This window comes from Rhinatrema bivittatum, chromosome 7 (assembly GCF_901001135.1).
Source record: "Rhinatrema bivittatum chromosome 7, aRhiBiv1.1, whole genome shotgun sequence".
NCBI classification, from domain to species: Eukaryota; Metazoa; Chordata; class Amphibia; order Gymnophiona; family Rhinatrematidae; genus Rhinatrema; species Rhinatrema bivittatum.
In genome coordinates this window covers 274,135,608-274,154,213 of record NC_042621.1, presented here as the reverse complement: position 1 = coordinate 274,154,213, position 18,606 = coordinate 274,135,608, and the positions used below count along the sequence as shown (strand labels likewise).

Here is an 18,606-nt window from a genome sequence, read left to right as displayed (position 1 = left end):
CCCAAGGGAAGTCTTGCCTAACAAATCTGCTTCATTTTTTGAAGGGGTTAATAAACATGTGGATAAAGGTAAACCGGTAGATGTAGTATATTTGGATTTTCAGAAGGCGTCTGACAAAGTCCCTCATGAAAGGCTTCTAAGAAAACTAAAAAGTCATGGGATAGGAGGCGATGTCCTTTCATGGATTACAAACTAGTTAAAAGACAGGAAACAGAGAGTAAGATTAAATGGTCAATTTTCTCAGTGGAAAAGGGTAAACAGTGGAGTGCCTCAGGGATCTGTACTTGGACCGGTGCTTTTCAATATAAATATATAAATGATCTGGAAAGGAATACGACGAGTGAGGTTATCAAATTTGCGGATGATACAAAATTATTCAGAGTAGTTAAATCACAAGTGGATTATGATACATTACAGGAGGACATTGCAAGACTGGAAGATTGGGCATCCAAATGGCAGATGAAATTTAATGTGGACAAGTGCAAGGTGTGCATATAGGGAAAAATAACCCTTGCTGTAGTTACATGTTAGGTTCCATATTAGGAACTACCACCCAGGAAAAAGATCTAGGCATCATAGTGGATAATACTTTAAAATAGTCTGCTCAGTGTGCTGCAGCAGTCAAAAAAGCAAACAGAATGTTAGGAATTATTGGGTAGGGAATGGTTAATAAAACGGAAAATGTCATAATGCCTCCCTATTGCTCCATGGTGAGACCGCACCTTGAATACTGTGTACAATTCTGGTCGCCGCAGCTGAAAAAAGATATAGTTACGATGGAGAAGGTTCAGAGAAGGGCAACCAAAATGATAAAGGGGATAGAACAGCTCCTCTATGAGGAAAGGCTGAAGAGGTTAGGGCTGATCAGCTTGGAGAAGAGACGGCTGAGGGGGGATAGGATAGAGGTCTTTAAGATCATGAGAGGTCTTGAACGAGTAGATGTGAATCGGTTATTTACACTTTCGTACAATAGAAGGACTAGAGGGCATTCCATGAAGTTAACAAGTAGCACATTTAAGACTAATCGGAGAAAATTCTTTTTCACTCAACACACAATAAAGCTCTGGAATTTGTTGCCAGAGGATGTGGTTAGTGAAGTTAGTGTGGCTGGGTTCAAAAAAGGTTTGGATAAGTTCTTGGAGGAGAAGTCCATTACCGGCTACTAATCAAGTTGACTTAGGGAATAGCCACTGCTATTAAATGCATCAGTAGCTTGGGATCTTCTTAGTGTTTGGGTAATTGCCAGGTTTTTGTGGCCTGGTTTGGCCTCTGTTGGAAACAGGATGCTGGGCTTGCTGGACCCTTGGTCTGACCCAGCATAGCAATTTCTTATGTTCTTATGTTTATAATCCCTCCCAACTCAGCCGTACCATCACAGAAACAGACGGGACCCCAAACCACAGCTCCCTCTAGAACCCAGCTAATACGGGCCTTCAGTCCAAGCCGCTGGATGTCACCACTGAGCAAAGGCTGAAACTCCTCCTCCCCCCCCCCCCCCAATCCCAGGAGCTGTGAACTCTGCCTTTGTGCCTTTCCTAGCCCTGGCCAGCTTTGGGAGCAAGAATTAAACCTGCTCTTTTGCAAGGCAGTGCACTGCACTTGCCACTAATCCACCAGGCCGGCCCATCATGTGCTAGTTTTATTTTTCACTGTATGGTGACTGCATCCTGAAACAGTACACACTTCAGGGCTGCTCAACGTTATGTAAACACTGCTAGCGTTTCTTAAAAAGGGAATTCTAAAATTGCCAACGTATGTTCAACCATATGTTCAGCTTCAGGAAGCCTCAGTCTGCCAAGCTGACTCTAGCTGCACAGTTGGGACTTCCTATATATATATTTTTTTAATTGGTAAACATGTTTTACTGAGAGCTCCAGAATTGTGTTGCCATCGCTCCTTTGCTATCAAAGGCCATGTGCTGTTGAAAGACCATTGCAGTAGATGTAGGATGAGACCAGGGCATAAAGTCAAGGATTTCCCAGCTGTTGGTCTATTACAGTGGTATTCATTTTCAGTCCTCGAGATCTGAAAAGGGGCCAAGCTTTCAGGATATCCCTAATGAATATGTATGAGATAGATCTGCATATAATTGAGGCAGTGCATGCAAATCTCTCTCATGCATATTCACTAGAGATACCCTGAAAACCTGGCCCGTTTGTGGCCTTGCGAGGATGGGATGTGAATACCACTGGTCTATTATAATCTCTGACAGACAGCACCTACCGGTATTGATTGTTCAGAAGTATAATACAACAAGATTAGTCTTGCAGAAACCTCCAATTCTCATTTTGTCAACCGTGACAGTGTGCATTAATATGCAGAATAAAATTAGCAAAAGCAACCAAACTTTGAAAAGGCCTTTTGTTTAAGGAATTACTAATACAGATGCATCCGTTGATATGTTAACTACAAACTGCTTTATACAATCACATTTTGTTAATGTTCAAACTTAATTACCCAATGCTTTAAAATCTTTATTTATGTTTTAAGTTATACATTAGTTAAAGCTGTCTTGTGATAAAAAAAAAGCAAGCTAAAGGCTCCTTTGAATGCTGTACAATAAAAAAGGCTAGATAATCTGGAGATCAAAGCAGCACTTCACTTTAAATTAAAGGAAGAAAACAATTTCAGCTAACATGAAGTAGGCAGCTTGGAGGATGCTCTGTGTAATTGGGAACAGCAACTTCAGACCCTCCAGTGCTGCAAACAGGTCTGGTTTTCAGGATTTCCACAATGAACAGCACAAGATATTTGCATGCATTGCCTCCACCGCATGCAAATATATCTCATGCATACTGACTGTGGATATAGCAAGTTTGCTTACCTGTAAACAGGGTTCTCCGTAGACAACAGGAGTGTGGGTGTGTCTGGGGTAGAGTTTGCAGATGAACCTGGTTAGTGTGATATTCAACACTAAATTTGTTCACCTATGTGCGGCCACACAAATAGCAGCCTTCCAGCTAACTGCACAAATATATGCAGTTAGATTTAACCAGATATTCAACAGAAACTTTAGCTGGTTAGTTGCGGCTGACTATCTGGACAGAGTCTATCACACAGTGGCTTTCTGAAAATACTAGATGATGGCAGAAAAATGCCAATTAGCCCATGTGATCTGCCCCACTTATTTCCATCCACACTCATAAGCCTGTATCACAGTACATCACAGCTTCCAGCCAGAAAGCATGATCAGGTATAAGGTCTATCCTTATCTTAAGCATGACAGTGTTGGTGGTCTTCCTCCTTAGTAGAGAAGCATGTAGGATCCCTTACTTAGTTCACCCTAACATTCTTTTTTTTCTCTTCTCTCTGCCTTGTCGCACTGTTTCGCAGCACTGAGGTAATTGGAAATGATCACCCCAAGACCCTTTTCCTGTTTCATGCAGAGTACCTCGCCTCTTCCAAAAGCCCTTGCTTTTCTGTATCCCAAATGCATGACTACATTTTTTTGCATTCAGCTGTAGCTGTCACACACGGACCACTCCTTGAGCCTTCCTGGATCACTTTTGATGTTTCCATTCTATCTCGAGTGGCCTCCCTCACTGCAGATGTTTGTACCATTCTGCAAGCAGACAAATCTTACCCCTAACCCCTCTACAGTAACTCTTCTGAAAATATTACAGAGAACTAATCCCCGAAGCAATCTGCTGAAAGCCCAATTTCTTTGGCATGAACTCCAGATACCAACACCCTCTGTTGCCTGTGTCACTCAACCACTTTATCACTTTTGAACCATGAACCTCCTTGTGTGGCAGAGGGCCGACGGTCTTACCGAAGACTCTCAAGTGCAGCGATCACCCCTCATCAGAAACACAGACTACACATTTTTCAGCCATATTTTAGGCTAATATTTTTGTCTGATGCATTTTTTATTGCCATGCATTTTAAATGTTAACTTGCATCAACAAGTGGTAACACACATCTACTTAGGTCTATTTTGGCTACCATGGTCTGGAGCTTTAAATAAGTAATGTATATCCGGTTCAGTGAGCACTTCCAGAAGGTATAGGTCAATTCTAAAGCAACACAGACATGTTGCTACGAGTAGAAAGTTTTGCTAAGTGGAGCCTGACAGTGCACCATCTGAATGGATATTTGGATAAAACAGTAACTTTCCAGTCAAGTGTGTTAACTAAGTCAGGTTAAAGCCTAGCTAAAAGGTCAATCACTCACCAATCTGTCTTTTGCATTCTGATGCAGAGTAAAAGGTTATTTGTTTCGCCCTCTGAGTCTCAATAACTCAGTGTTCTGCCTACTAATGCCTTTAAGTGAACTAGAGAATATCTAGTTTGTTCCTTACAGTAATGCAAAAGAAAATGAAGATGATGCTATACCTGTCTTATACATGTTTCCATCTCATCCCCAACAGCTTTATTTATTTATTTTAGCAGGAGGTTTAATCCTTGTGTTTTGGCCATGACTAATGTTTTCATGCCCCATGGGTTCAGATGGCAGAGCATTAACCGCCCCCCACAGCCTGATCTGTCATGCAAAAATCTGCACCTACTATATCTGCACATACGGGGAATGGTAAGTGAAAACTGATGCAATGAGAACACGGATACTTACAGACCCTTCAAAGAATTAGACCAGAGAATGCTTTATATTACATTTTTATCAGCTCATAAGTTACTTACAGCAAGTCCTATACAATTTAGTAAGGCAGTGGTTCTCAACTCAGTCCTCAGGACATACCCAGCCAATCGGGTTTTCAGGATACACACAATGAATATGCAGCTACAAAGTTGCATACAATGGCAGCAGTGCATGCAAATCACTCACATGCAGATTCACTGTGCATATCCTGAAAATCTGACTAGCTGGCTGTGCACAGAGGACTGGGTTCAGAACCACAACCACATTTATAAGAGGTGCTACAAATTGCTATCATTCTCTTGCCAGAGACAGATTCCTCTTTGGCCTTTAAGCTCTTTCCAAAGCTGTCACACCTTTCTAAGTTTCAAAAAATGAAAAACTGTAATTCCTAAAAACCTGGCAAGTGCTAGCTAAAAGGCCACAGGATTTTCTGGCAGCTATCAGTGATGCAAACTGGACCAATCTCCTGCATCTTCTGGCCTCTTCCCATTCCTCCTTGTACTCACCCTCGGAGGAAGAGGGCCCAAGCAGCAGTAGATCGTATGGATTTGTGCCACTCTCTGATACCCACCAGCAACTTCAGGCAACTCATACATGGCCAGCTTTTTAATATTTGACCTTTCATTTTTTATGTTTAAGAGAGCAACAGATCTCAGAAACTAAAGACTTAGAAGAATGCAAAGACTGCCAAAGCACAGGCAGGTGGTGAGCAAACCTCCAGCAAGTTCTGATGTCTTGAGGTGGACTTGTGATACAAGTTAGCTGACATGCTTGGAGGATCTTAACATTTCAAATCTAAGATGTGCAAACAAAGGCTTGATTCACTAAGGCCTTTTTCACAGCCTATGTCTAAGGAAAAGATCCTGATGAATCAGACCCCAACTATGGCAACTGCTGTCAGATAAAACATACCGATCTCACAATATAACCACATCCACATATATTTTCCAGAGAATTTTTCTAATCCTCTGGTCATGGGTTATGAATGTAAAAAAAAAATAAAAAAATCTAGGTCACAGTCACTGTGGGAGAGGGTGTCCTGGTCATCGCGCAATGGCAAGAAGGTTCCAGGAGAATCCCCATTGCGTAGCTGCCCCTCCCCCGGCTGAAGATTGTCACTGCAGTGACTGGGTCGAGTTGGGAGGGGGAATATAAAACAGGGGAAATAACCCCCCGGGGTAGCTGCAAATGAAGACTATGGGTATCATAACCTAACAGAAGACTGGTTTCTGGTTGAGCTCAAAGGCCAAAAGGAGCAGGAGGGGAGCTTGCACAAACTAGCAATGTTTGACATTTGTAAACTATACCAGCCATAGCTGGATTTTCAGACGGACACCGTGCACCTGGTCTTTCCTTCACACTATCTCATGCCCGAACCTAAGATCACAAGACAAGGGACTTCTAAAGGTACCTTCCGCTTGGATCACACACACCGAACACAAACAAGAACAAGAGACCAAATGTTTTCCACAGCAGGCCCAAAATTGTGCAACTCACTTCCTGAGTCAGTACGTCAGACGACAGAAAAAGAAATTTCAAGCGCCAACTGAAAACATGACTCTTTAGCAATGCATACGATTTAATGCAAAATACCAATATGCAGCAAAGTCAGTAGCAGAGATAGCGGTAGCTGAGCGAGCTTTAAGTAATGAATGCTTGAAGTATATTGTGAGGAGAATTAGAACATGTTTTCACTATCATGTCGACCAGATAATGTACGAATCTGAACCTGATTATATAGCAGCTATAGTGATATCCGATAACATATATGATTAATAACTAGCATATTCGCTGTTACATAGAACAAGAAAGCAAATGTAGTCACACAATATGTGATAACTGACCATGAACATGAATACTGATTCTGTAAACCGTTGTGATCTTCTTTGGAACGACGGTATATAAAAGAAATAAATAGTATAGCAGTGGGACAGAAACCTCTGCTCAACTTTACAGCCACAATCAGGTAGATGTCTATATCAGAATACCCTTCACAAATAACAGTCCCAAAGGTATTGTACAGGAGAAAAGCTCTGTTAAGGTGCTGAATGTGTAGGAGTTCTGAACCAGCGTTTGAAGGAAAGAAGCACTTTGTATGTCAGAATTAGTCACTGCTGTCAACATTTGGAGAGAGATAAAATGTGTCCTGTCCATTCATTTAAAGTACAGCATCTCAAGCACAACTGTAAAACTTGCTGGCTTTATTTAATAGAAGTGATTTATTTTTAGCCAAGACTTTGGCAAGTCTGTCAAGAAACGTTGCAGCGTGCTGTAACCTTCAAAGTGTCTTGCATTTAGCACTGCTGGGATGATCTACAGCCTGGAACACTGGAAATTTTGTTTTTAAGGATCCAAGTTTTTTTTTAACAGTGGCGAGGCGACATTTCTTGGCGTCATGTCACACAAAAGTCTGGCAGGATGCCTTGTTTTCCCGGTCCCTTGTAACCAGGGCATGAGTGACAGAGGAACCAACCTCAAGGTCCATGGTGGCAAGGGCCAAACCAGACAGCAACAGGACAGGCTAGATAGGAAGCACTGCTGCAGAGTTACAGAAGTAAGGCAGAGAATCATCGCCTTCCTATTTTCTCTGCTTTAAGAAGGCCTTGCAATGTTAAGTACCAATAAGAAAGCAGCAGCACTCACTAAATAATTTGGCCCTGTCAACAGGACTCAAGTCTGTATCAGAATTGCATGAGTTCCCCCCCTCCCACTAGCATAAGCAGCAGAGAGGTTCCCACACTAAGGGGTAGATTTTAAGACATATGCGTGTGTGCGCACATGGGCATGTGATTTTATAACATGCGTGCGCATGTTATAAACTCGGGGGTCAGTGCATACAAGGGGTACTGCCTTCCCCCGTTCCCTCCCCCTAGCCTGACCTTTCCACCCCTACTCTAACCCCCTTGAGTTTTATCTTACCTTTTGCGCCTGCCTCTGGGCAGGTGTAAGTTGCGCCTGCCGGCACGCAATCCTCCAACACAGCGATAATGGCCGCTGTGTTGGAGGCCTCTGGCCCCGCCCCTTTTGGCAAAGCCCTGGGGCTTACACACGTCCCGGGCTTTACGTGCGTCACCGGGCCTTTTTAAAATAGGCCCGGCGTGCATAGGGCTTTTAAAATCTGGCCCTAAGTGTGCACGTAGGACAGATTCCATGATCTAAACTAGTCAGATGAGTCCTGAAACCTCAACACTTAATGAAACAGGTCAAGAGGGTTAGTGACCTAGTAACTGACATAAGAGGCTGGGAACATGGGTTCAAATTCTGACTCTCCCACTGGCACTCACTGCAACCCTGGGTGAGTCACTTTGCCTTCATTTGCCTTAGGTACCCATTTAGATTGTAAGCTCTGTGAATGCAATTTGTTGTACAATACCTTAGTTTAGAACTTAGAGTGTTGGATAATTGCTAAAATTAAAAAAAAATTCATTCTTTGCCCTGCAATTTCCTCAGAAATTGCCTGTAACTTGGGCTACAGCACCACGAGTTCTCACTTGTATTATTCAAAGTTTTCTCTGTTTTTAACCCTCTAGTTTCACCACTGCAGTTTCAACTAGAGGCTACAGAACGCAGGACCCTCGAAATCTGGTAAGCGCCTGCCCTAAATCCGGCCATCAGGTGTGGTCATTGTACAGCTGCCAACACTCCCTCCTCCCTAGCAGCCGAGTACACTGCCTCTGCAGGCATCCACAGCCCTAGCTGTCCCAGAAGCAGAAGCCTGGACTTGGGAATTAAATCCAGGTCTCCTGTCTGTCAGTGCACAGGCCTACCACAGACTCCTCAGGCCAGCCCTAATTTTAACCAAATTGAACACTATAAATCTTTAGCATTTTCAGCCAGATTGCGCCATGGGACATAAGAACCTTATTTTTCAAATTCTTTTATATACTAAGCATGATTGCTAATTGCTAAAAGATTTACATTTCTTTTTTTTAGCAGAAGATTGAATCCTCCTGCTTTGGCAATGATTGTATCATTGTGTCGCTCATCTCAGCCAAAAGGCCAAGAAGGAATAGTCCTTAGCTCATAGCCCAGAGCCCACAGTTGGAGCTTAACCTATTGTTTCAGGCTCTAATACTTCAGCATTTCCAGTTTCAAAACCACCAGTTCTGGGAAGTCCATTCCTAATTGCTAGACAACTCTGTGCGCATCTCAGATTCTCAATCTCCCTCTTCCAAGCCCATGAGAAGACCCTGCAACTTACGGTGCCCGATCATGGCTCATCCCGTTGTGTCTCTGGGTACTTATTGGAGGTAGAATTGGCTTGCTGTTGATCTCAAGCCCTCGTCGTAGAGTCTCCCTGATTTGCTCTGTATCTGAAACAATACAATTTGGCATAGTAAGTTTGTTCGTGTGTTAAATGGGACTGAAAAAAAGTTTTGAAAAGAACATAATTGAATGAAAAGTACAGAGGTTAATACAAGCCTTAGAAACCAAAGAGCTAATCTTAAAGTTTACAAGTTTATATTATAAGCTTCAAACAATGCTTTGCAAATTACAAACATAAGTTTTTATCTACAGTTTGGCTTCTCTACTAGACTGCTATAAACAAAAGGACTTTCATTCAAGCTGGATGGTTTTCATGGTTTTTCATGATTACAGAATAAAACCAGAATGAAGCAAGACTGGAACGGTGTACGTAATGGAGGACACTAAAGTTTCCAAAAGCACTGCTTACACCTTTAGTAGTTATTTTTAAAGGACTCTTTTCCCTCTTTTACCCTACCTACCCCCAAAGACAATCCTTCTCTCAACCCTCCAGCCCAAAACCCTCCCCCCGACATCCCTTCTCTAATCCTACTGGTGATCATTGAGCTGACAGGAGAAGCCTGACCATGCATTGGGCCTTTCCTTCCTCCTATGAAGACTGGGTCCAGCTTGTGTTCTGAATGTCAGGGTGCATGAGTATGTGTGTTGGGAAGAATGTGTAGGGTGTGTGCAGCCAAAAAAATAGAGCAGTTAGGAAACATGTCCATGTGGTAGCTCGGACAATGAAAGTCTGAGGGGCTCACGAGGCAGGGCTGTGTATGGGAACTCCTGCACATGCTCAGTAAGATACCATCTGAACTTTGAGAGCTGGGTCTGTGTTGGTGCTGTTGGATGATGTCACTCACAAGTTTTGGCTGATCTAATTCTGTCAGACAAACACTACATATCCAATTCTCAGCTGTGGGCAGGGTGATAGTTTCTTCCATTTTAAGGCTATTCTTCAAACTAGGGTAAAGACAATATTGACAAGTATTACATTAGATCCTTTCAAGACTATTTTTTAAAGCTATTTATTAAGTGTAGTGGTAATTCAAATTTGTTTTTAAATGTATTATTTATCATTGTTAAGTATCTTTTCCTGGAATTTCCATATTTTAACACAGTGCTAAATCATACAAAGAGAACCTTCTTCTCGCTCACATTTATCACACAGAGAGGAGGATAAAGCCCTAATTTATAGAGCCATAATGGGCTAGGTAAGAATTTATAACACTTTCTAATCCGAACTGAAAGTTCCTACTTTTTGGGACATGCATGTGCAAAGATCTGAAAACACACACCCCTGCCATAGTCCTCATGTCCTCCCCTCCTCCATCCCCCATTTCCTGAAAATCTGGTATAGGTAGGGAGCCAAACAAAAACAAAGTTATCAAAGGGACAGACAGGCATGGTAAATTTATAAACCTTTTTTTCCTTCAAAAGATATTTATTTATTATACGGATTTATCTGCCACGCCTGTAAAGCATTTCTCAAGACCTGATTAAGCTTGATGACTCTTAGCCTAGCATAGCCTGAGCCAGCTTCCTTATGTGCGGCTTTCCTGCTGGCATGATTTTGCATGCAAAGTTGAGGTGACCCAGGGCAGACTACATTTGCTTTAATTTAACCTTCTAAGCACATGTAGCACTGTTAATGGCTACTCGCAACACTTTCAGTTTATTTTTTAGAATGTGGTCTCCATTAGCAGGGTGCCAATCTCTAACCCCAGGAATGGCGGCATCTGTTCTGGTCCTTCTATTTTTTGGGGTGCTAGGGGAATGCCTAGTTCTCAGGCCTGCTCACATATGGTGTAGCCTCGTGGACACTTAAAAGGATTTTTCAAAATAAGAGCACGAAATGGAAGAGACCATCGGAAGCATTTATCAAAACAATATTTACCCTGGACCTGGAAGCCAAGTAAATGAAAACTACTTGGGGCACAGGACAGCAAGACTGTTTACCGTAAAATTGTGTTTACCAGGATGAATTAACAATGACATGTGGGTGCCAACATGCCAGTGGCACTAAATGAACCTCTCTCTCTATGCTAGTAGAGCTTTTGTTCTATTGAGCATGTGCGGGAGTTCCTGCTTAGGCGTTGCCTCTGTGAGCCCCCTCAGTCATTTTGAGAGGTAAATCTAGCTAGGACTGGACAGGCTGGTGCAAGGTATTCCTAAACAGGATCAGTACAGGACTCAAGGGTAGGGCAGTGTAGATTCTTCTGCCTGGCTGGCTGCCTCCCCCTTGGGTTGAGACCACAGGTTCTGGTGGCTGTTAAGACTTTGCTAGCAGGGCACTTGGTAACAACTGGTGAGAGGGATGGATGGAGATATGAGCATATGCATCCTTTAAATCCATACGGCACATCCACACCCCCTTTTGGATGAAAGGAAAAACAGTGTGGCGGGAATTAATTTTGAAACTCTCCAGGAACATGTATTTGTTTAGGCTTCTTAAATCCAGACCTCTAGATTTATTGAGAATGGGGAAGTTGTGGGAGCAGAACCCTTGGACATATAGATGAGAAGGAATTGGTTCTATCACCCCTGACTGAGTAGTGACTGCACCTCCAGGCAGTGTTGTGTCAAGTGAGACAAATCCATATTGAAGTCTGAACAATGAGGGAGAATGGGAAGCAGGGAGAAATGCAAGTGGCATCCAGACTCCATGAGACTTTTGCTTTTAGGGTGCTGGAATTTTATGCTTTGACTGCACAGATGTAGTTCTGTACCATGGAGTGGAACCTCTTGCTCTTAAGACTCACGCCAATTGTGTCAACATGATTCCAAGGGTTTGGCCTGCTCTGCTGATGGGGGAGCTTCTGCTCAACTCCTTTCTGGGTGAGGCAGACAAGACTGCACTTCAGAAGCCTTTCACAGTTCCTCTTATTTTGTAGGCCCTTGCTTCCTACATATGCAGGGACAGTAGTCCACAGCTATAACAGTTGCAGGTCGTGATCAGGACCCAGGCAAACTTAAAAGTTCATGTCTATCTATGATGGACATTTTTCTCCTGCAAATGCAGGCCTTAAAACCACTTACTGTGGCCTTCTTCTTTTCTGACATTTCTTTTTTTTTTTTTTTTTTAAAAGAGGTAGCACTGAAAAGTGCTGTTTGGGGGGGGAGGGGGGCCTGCTGAAGCAGTGAGACAACTTTTAGATAGAAATAAATATAAGAAAATCGAAGAGAGAACGATAGGTTCATGCCCATGCTGTTGCTTGGACGAAAAAAGACTGAGGGGGCTCATGAGGCAATTCCTGAGCAGGAATTTCCACACATGCTCAGAGTAAAAGTTCTATTAGCTTGGAGAGAGAGGTCCAGTTTGGTGCCTCCGGGGGATGTCAACCACATGTCATGGCTAATTCAGCCTACTTATCAATAGAAAACTGAACCTGCTAGTTCACTTGCTGTTATTGACCTCCCTCCCCCTCTACCTCTTTTCAACATCCTCTGGGACTCCTGTTGCTATCTTCTTCCCATTAGCTGCCCTGCTGTCTTAACTCCTCCTAATCTGCCGCCCCCCCCCCCCCCAATCCCTTACTGGCTAGCTCCAGGACAGCTGCCCAAGCCCTGATTTGCTAGGCCTTCTGAAAATTCAGAATAGTTGAGCTTGTTATTTGGCCAGAACAAGAGAGAGAGTCTACTTTATTTCTAAAGTTACTAGATCCTTGCAATGATTGGCCTTGGCAGAACATATGGTATTCTTCTCGAGCTATTTTCTGGCTCACCTATTTAACAGATTTGTGTCTCTATTATCTTCATTGACTTTCAATTCCTCTGCTCCAGGTTTCTAACCCTGTCTTCTAAATGTGCTAATTTTCTCTTTGGTTTCATCCAGCTTCTCCCCATATTTCTTTACGTCATGCTTTTACCAATATTATCATTTTTAGCTCCCAGGGCTTCCTGAAGCTCCTTTATTCCCTGTTCACCCTGCTGCCGATGTTTTCCAAGTCAGCCACAGCAGATGATTCTGCAAGATCCCCCTATGCTCCTGCTCCCTGCGAGAGGTGTCAGCTGAATTTTCAGCTCTCTTTTCTGGTAAAACCAAACTTTTTAGCATTTCCAGGTGAATAGTCTTTCTGAGGGGTGTGCACGTGAAAAAATGTCATTTGTTTTTTTCTTTGTTTCATTTCTTTATTATTTCATTTGGGTTTTCCCAAAATGAAATACAAAAATATTAACCTCTCCCCCCAAAAAAGGAAAACCTAAGTCCTCCTCCCACCCACCAAACCAACTTAAGGAAAAGGACTCCCCCATCCCAGCCCTTACCCCCCATCATGGGGTTTCAGGAGGGATGCCCAGTCTCTCCCACCCCCACAGCACCAGCTTTTCATAATGGCTGCCAGTCAACCTGAGCCCAGCACCGTCACACAGAATGGCCGAACCTGTCACACAACAAAATGATGCCAGCCTCAGGCTAACTGGCAGCCATTTTGAAAAGCCAACAGAGGATTGGCTTCTGCCCCTGGAAGACCCGGCATGGGGTCCTGAGGGGTGAGGCCTTTCTTTTAACAGTTTTGGTAGGTTGGGGAAGGGACCAGGAATCTGGGGGGAGGGGTTTTTTTTTTGTTTTGTTTTTTTTTAATTTGGCTATAGTTGAATATTCAAAATGGAAGAAAAAAAAATTAAATTTTGTTTGTTTTTCTTTTGGTCTGTTTTGAAAATAAAACAAATGTCGTTAACATTTCCTTTTTCATTTTAAATGACGGCATGCCCCTGGTCTCTCTACTCCTCTTGCTACAATTCGTAGGCATTTTATTTTATGCAAAGGGAATGTATTCAGCAAATTATGGATCCCCAGATTGGGGAGCTACAGCACAGCATTCAGGCTGCCATCACCTGACCTTTCTGAAGCGTTTCAGTGCTCCGAGCAGATGAAAGACGCTCAAATTGTACTTTTGGTTATTTTTCTTTTTAAATAGTCATATTTGATTTGGATATTTAATAAATAAATAAAAGATAAGCATCTTAATATAGTAAAGTGCTTGATTAAAGGTTTTGACATTTGTACAAGTAATAAAAATTCTTAATTACAAATACATCTAGTCAGCAAAGAAACTGTTTACTTTACAGTCAATTTATCAATTCTCCAATTCTTTTCCGATTGTGAACTTTGTTTTCTGTAAGATTCTGTGTTTAGTCTAATCAATTTATACTTGCTTCTCTTATGTTAATTTTATTGGTGTTACGTACATCCATCCCATCCACTAAGGGCAAAAATGCCTTAGGGATTCCATTTTTCTATTCGCTACATTGTTCAATAAAAATTTCTGAGCCAGGCCTTTCAGTATTGGCTACCTCTGGGTACCATACTTTGTGGTATTTGATTTCTTTGCTCAATCTCTCTGGACCAGATATTCAAAAGCCATTTAAACGGATAACCTAAAAGTTATCTGTCTAAATGGCAAATGTGGCATATTCAGCCTCTTATCCTTCTGAATGATGGCTAGATAAGTAATTATCCAGCTATAATTTAGCTGGTCAAAAAAGGGCGTTTAGTGGGCGTTCTGGGAAGGGGTAGAGTTATCTGGCTAACCTAGCCGAATATCTGATATATCTGGCTAGTTAGCCACATAACTTTAAACCTGCTTCATGTTGCCAGATTACTCGCTACTTACCCAGATATCTTCAGAGATATCTGGGTCAGTAGCATACCCTAAGGGGGGGGGGGGGGGGCGGCAAAAAAAAGGTCACGTGCCCCCTGGCCCGATGCCCACCCCCCACCATCACATGGATAACCCCCCCTCCCCAAAACCTGGCGTGCATGCATACATTTTACAAAATAGGAAGGGTCTAAGAACATTGCTGCAGGCCCGGGCCTCTCCCCTCCCTCTCTCCCTGCTAAAAAAAAAAAAAAAAATTAAAAATTATATAACCAGCTTCCCCCCTACACCTGGCTGTCATTCTCCCACCCACCTGTTACTTCCAAAAGAGACCTTCTTTTCTGTGCTGGAATCGCTGCAAATAGCGAGCCCGTCCGCCTTCCAGAGTAATTTTGGCTATTACATCACATAACGCCGGAAGCATACTTTTTAGTGTGAACTTTTTAGTGCATCTCTGAATATATCCAGATAAGCAGTGAGTTATCCGGCCACATGAGGCTGGGTAACTTTAGGCCTAACCAGCCATATTCAATGGCCGGTTAGGCCTTAAGTTATCCAGCTATATGTAGCCAAATAACTCTAAACAAGTACATTCAGTGCGAAGGTTATGCCGCCGAATACACTGGGCAAGCTATCTGGCTATCGTTATCCAGATAACTTGGCTACTAAACAGCCAACTGAATATTGGCCCCTTTATTATCTGAATCTGTTTTTAAATTCTCTACAGGTGCCATTTAATGTTCATTAAATAATGGAAAGTGTAAGCACACAGTGGTTTTAATACTATTTGCATAAAACTCAAAATGAAGGTTAAAAAAAAATACACTTGTTACTGCCGTGAAGATCTGAATACAAGATATTAAAAAAAAACAACCCTTACTTTCCATGCACAGAAACAGTCACACCAGGTACAAGGTTTCCATACACAGGAGGCGAACCTCTTTCAACAGAAAGGAAGCTCTAGAACGAGGGATCATGGGATGAAGGTGAAAGGGGGCAGACTCTCGAGTAATCTTAGGAAATATTTCTTTACAGAGAGCAGCCTCCCCATGAAGGTGGTGGAGGCAAAAAACAGGATCTGAATTCAAGAAAGCATGGGATAAACATAGGGGATCTCTGAGGAAGTGATGCAAACTATAAAGCTAAATTAGCTGGGCAGATGGGCAGACTAGACAGAAACATTAACAGCAGAAAGACCTTGGAGCCCAAGTGTCTAACAGCTTTATCTTGCTCCCCCTATCAGCAGCCATGTCTAGCAGTGTATCACAATTATTATACATAGTGGGACAGCCACATAGGAGATGTTGGAAAACAGGCACCAACTCCCCATCACAATAGGATTAGTTTAGGTAGTGTGTGTGATGTCATTTGCAATGTCATGACAAGCATGGACCAATCGGATCCGAAGACTTGGAGCATGTATAATCTAGTGGTCAGAGGACTAAACTACCAGTCGGGCAAAGCCCTGAGAAGGGAATTCAGGATTCCTTTCCGCGTGGTTCTCCATGCCTCACATTACCCATCTGTAATGGGGGAAATAGCACAACTCTCTGTACATATAAATGTAAGGTGGGCAACAATTTAAATGTGATGATTGAGGCATAAGGGCCAATTCTGCTGGAACCTAATCTAATATGAAATTTGGGAATACAAATACCAATCTCTGAATGTAAATATAGATATTTAAACATTTAAAAAAGGGAAAGTTCATTAACTTCTGCGTATCTTGACTAGGACTACAATTTATTTCCTCGATTGGCTTGTTTGCCACATTAGTAGCATATGAGCTTTCCCTTCTTTCAATGTTTAAATATCCATAGTTACATTCATTCACTGTTATCTGAATTCACAAATTTCACACAAGGTTAAAGGTGAGTAATTCTAGCATTTCCTTATATCCTCGGTCTTCACACTGAATTGTTCACCACCTTACATTTATAGTTTTACACTCTGGTGGTTCATCTGGTTCTTCAATGGACAGCAAAAGTATCACCAGCACTTCCTTCCCTGCTCCCCTCTGGATTTTAACATACAATCCAGATATCAGTCACTTCTCCTCGTGTACGGTTCTAAAAATTGCAACACATGCTGCAAAATTATTTTGGGATAAGTGCTATGCTAGCATCAACAGTACAGCTTGCTCACATGGCTGCTCTTAAACAAGTGAGGTAATCAAATTTGCAGATGATACAAAATTATTCAGAGTAGTTAAATCACAAGCGGATTGTGATAAATTGCAGGAAGACCTTGTGAGACTGGAAGATTGGGCATCCAAATGGCAGATGAAATTTAATGTGGATAAGTGCAAGGTGATGTATATAGGGAAAAATAACCCATGCTATAGTTACACAATGTTAGGTTCCATATTAGGAGCTACCACCCAAGAAAGATCTAGGAGTCATAGTTTATTTATTTAAATTCTTTTATTATACCGATGTTCAAGACCAGGTCTTATCGTACCGGTTTACAATAAACTAGGGGGAACCAGTTAACAGAGAAAGCAAAAGTTACATTATAACAGGGAACGTGGAACTAGGCTGTTAGAGAAAAGATAGGTTAAACAAATTCTAACTGGAGAGAAGGGCAAAAAAGCAGGAGAGGGTGCTTACAGGATAAGAATTATGTACAAATTTACATAGTGTATATGAATTAAGCAATTAGTCGAACAACAGTTCCTTTGAGTTGCGGAAATGGACGGATAACACATTGAAATTGTCGGTTCAGTGTGCTGCGGCAGTCAAAAAAGCAAACAGAATGTTGGGAATTATTAGGAAGGGAATGGTTAATAAAACGGTAAATGTCATAATGCCTCTGTATCGCTCCATGGTGAGACCGCACCTTGAATACTGTGTACAAGTCTGGTCACCGCATCTCAAAAAAGATATAATTGCAATGGAGAAGGTACAGAGAAGGGCAACCAAAATGACAAAGAGGGTGGAACAGCTCCTCTATGAGGAAAGACTAAAGAGGTTAGGGCTGTTCAGCTTGCAGAAAAGATGACTGAGGGGGGATATGATAGAGGTGTTTAAAATCATGAGAGGTCTAGAACAGGTAAATGTGAATCGGTTATTTACTCTTTTGGATAACAGAAGGACTAGGGGGCACTCCATGAAGTTAGCATGTGGCACATTTAAAACTAATTGGAGAAAATTCTTTTTCACTCAACACACAATTAAGCTTTGAAATTTGTTGCCAGAGGATGTGGTTAGTGCAATTAGTGTAGCTGGGTTTAAAAAAGGTTTGGATAAGTTCTTGGAGGAGAAGTCCATTAACTGCTATTAATCAAGTTTACTTAGGGAATAGTCTCTGCTATTACTGGCATCAGAAGCATGGGATCTTCTTAGTTTTTGGGTACTTGCCAGGTTCTTATGGCCTGGATTGGCCACTGTTGGAAGCAGGATGCTGGGCTTGATGGACCCTTGGTCCGACCCAGTATGGCTTGTTCTCATGTTCTTAAATGCCATAAACAAAGATTAAAAAAACCCCAAAAAAACCTTTTGATAATACAAACATTGCTATCCGTGTATACTTCGGAAACACTACACTTTTCTTCTCAACATTAAAGGGGCGCACTTTAATGCATGGATGAGGCGCCTCTGAGGGGCGCAATCTTGGAGGAGACTGTCTCCAGCTCTTGGCCCATAAAAGAAATGGCATCACCTAAGCAATTATCCCAAAGTGGAAGGAGGACAGACAAAAGGAAGAGGCAGCTCTGAAGGTGAATAACAGATTTAAATTCTCTCCAAATCAGCTGTCGCCCAATATCTGAGCTCTGACTTACCTGATGCAGCAGCAGCTACACTGAATGCAAGCTGTCAGAGGGCAATTATCAATTGGCATATGCCAGTTCTGTCTTTACCCAGTTCCAAACCCAGCAGAAATGATCCATCGCACAGAGGGGGCATGAAAAACCCACTAAGTGATACGGACCTTTCCCAGACAGTCGCCGTGGCTGGGTCCCAATACAGATGCTTCGACTGTCATCCTCATCCTCTGGAGGTCGGCTAAGATCATCCCAGGCACATTTGGCACTCACCCCACTCAGGTTTGAGCCATCTGTTTCAATCCCTTTATCCACTCTCTCCTGCTTGAAAAGATAAAAAAAAAAAAATACAACTCAGAATAAAATAGGTTTTGAAGATTTGTTGTTATAGGAGCTTGT

General features: G+C 42.3%; 1 protein-coding gene and 1 long non-coding RNA gene across 6 annotated transcripts in view; one reads left to right on the top strand and one right to left on the bottom strand.

Moving 5' to 3' along the window:
• LOC115095923 overlaps positions 1-9,216 on the top strand; it is a 34,279-nt gene extending 25,063 nt beyond the window's left edge. For 2 of the 4 annotated variants that reach the window (XR_003857913.1, XR_003857912.1), the window contains 3 exons: positions 4,389-4,530; positions 8,127-8,181; positions 8,530-9,216. This is a non-coding gene — a long non-coding RNA (uncharacterized LOC115095923). The remainder of the gene's footprint in view (positions 1-4,388; positions 4,531-8,126; positions 8,182-8,529) is intronic. The other 2 variants (XR_003857915.1, XR_003857914.1) reach the window with 2 other exon arrangements.
• Positions 1-18,606, bottom strand: part of SUFU (SUFU negative regulator of hedgehog signaling) — a 268,510-nt gene that overhangs the window by 110,284 nt on the left and 139,620 nt on the right. The window contains exons 7-8 of one of the 2 annotated variants that reach the window (XM_029610267.1): positions 18,375-18,531; positions 8,798-8,909 (exon numbers count right to left, since the gene is read on the bottom strand). In XM_029610267.1, coding sequence (XP_029466127.1) covers positions 8,798-8,909; positions 18,375-18,531 — 269 coding nt within the window. The remainder of the gene's footprint in view (positions 1-8,797; positions 8,910-18,374; positions 18,532-18,606) is intronic. The other variant, XM_029610268.1, reaches the window with a different exon arrangement.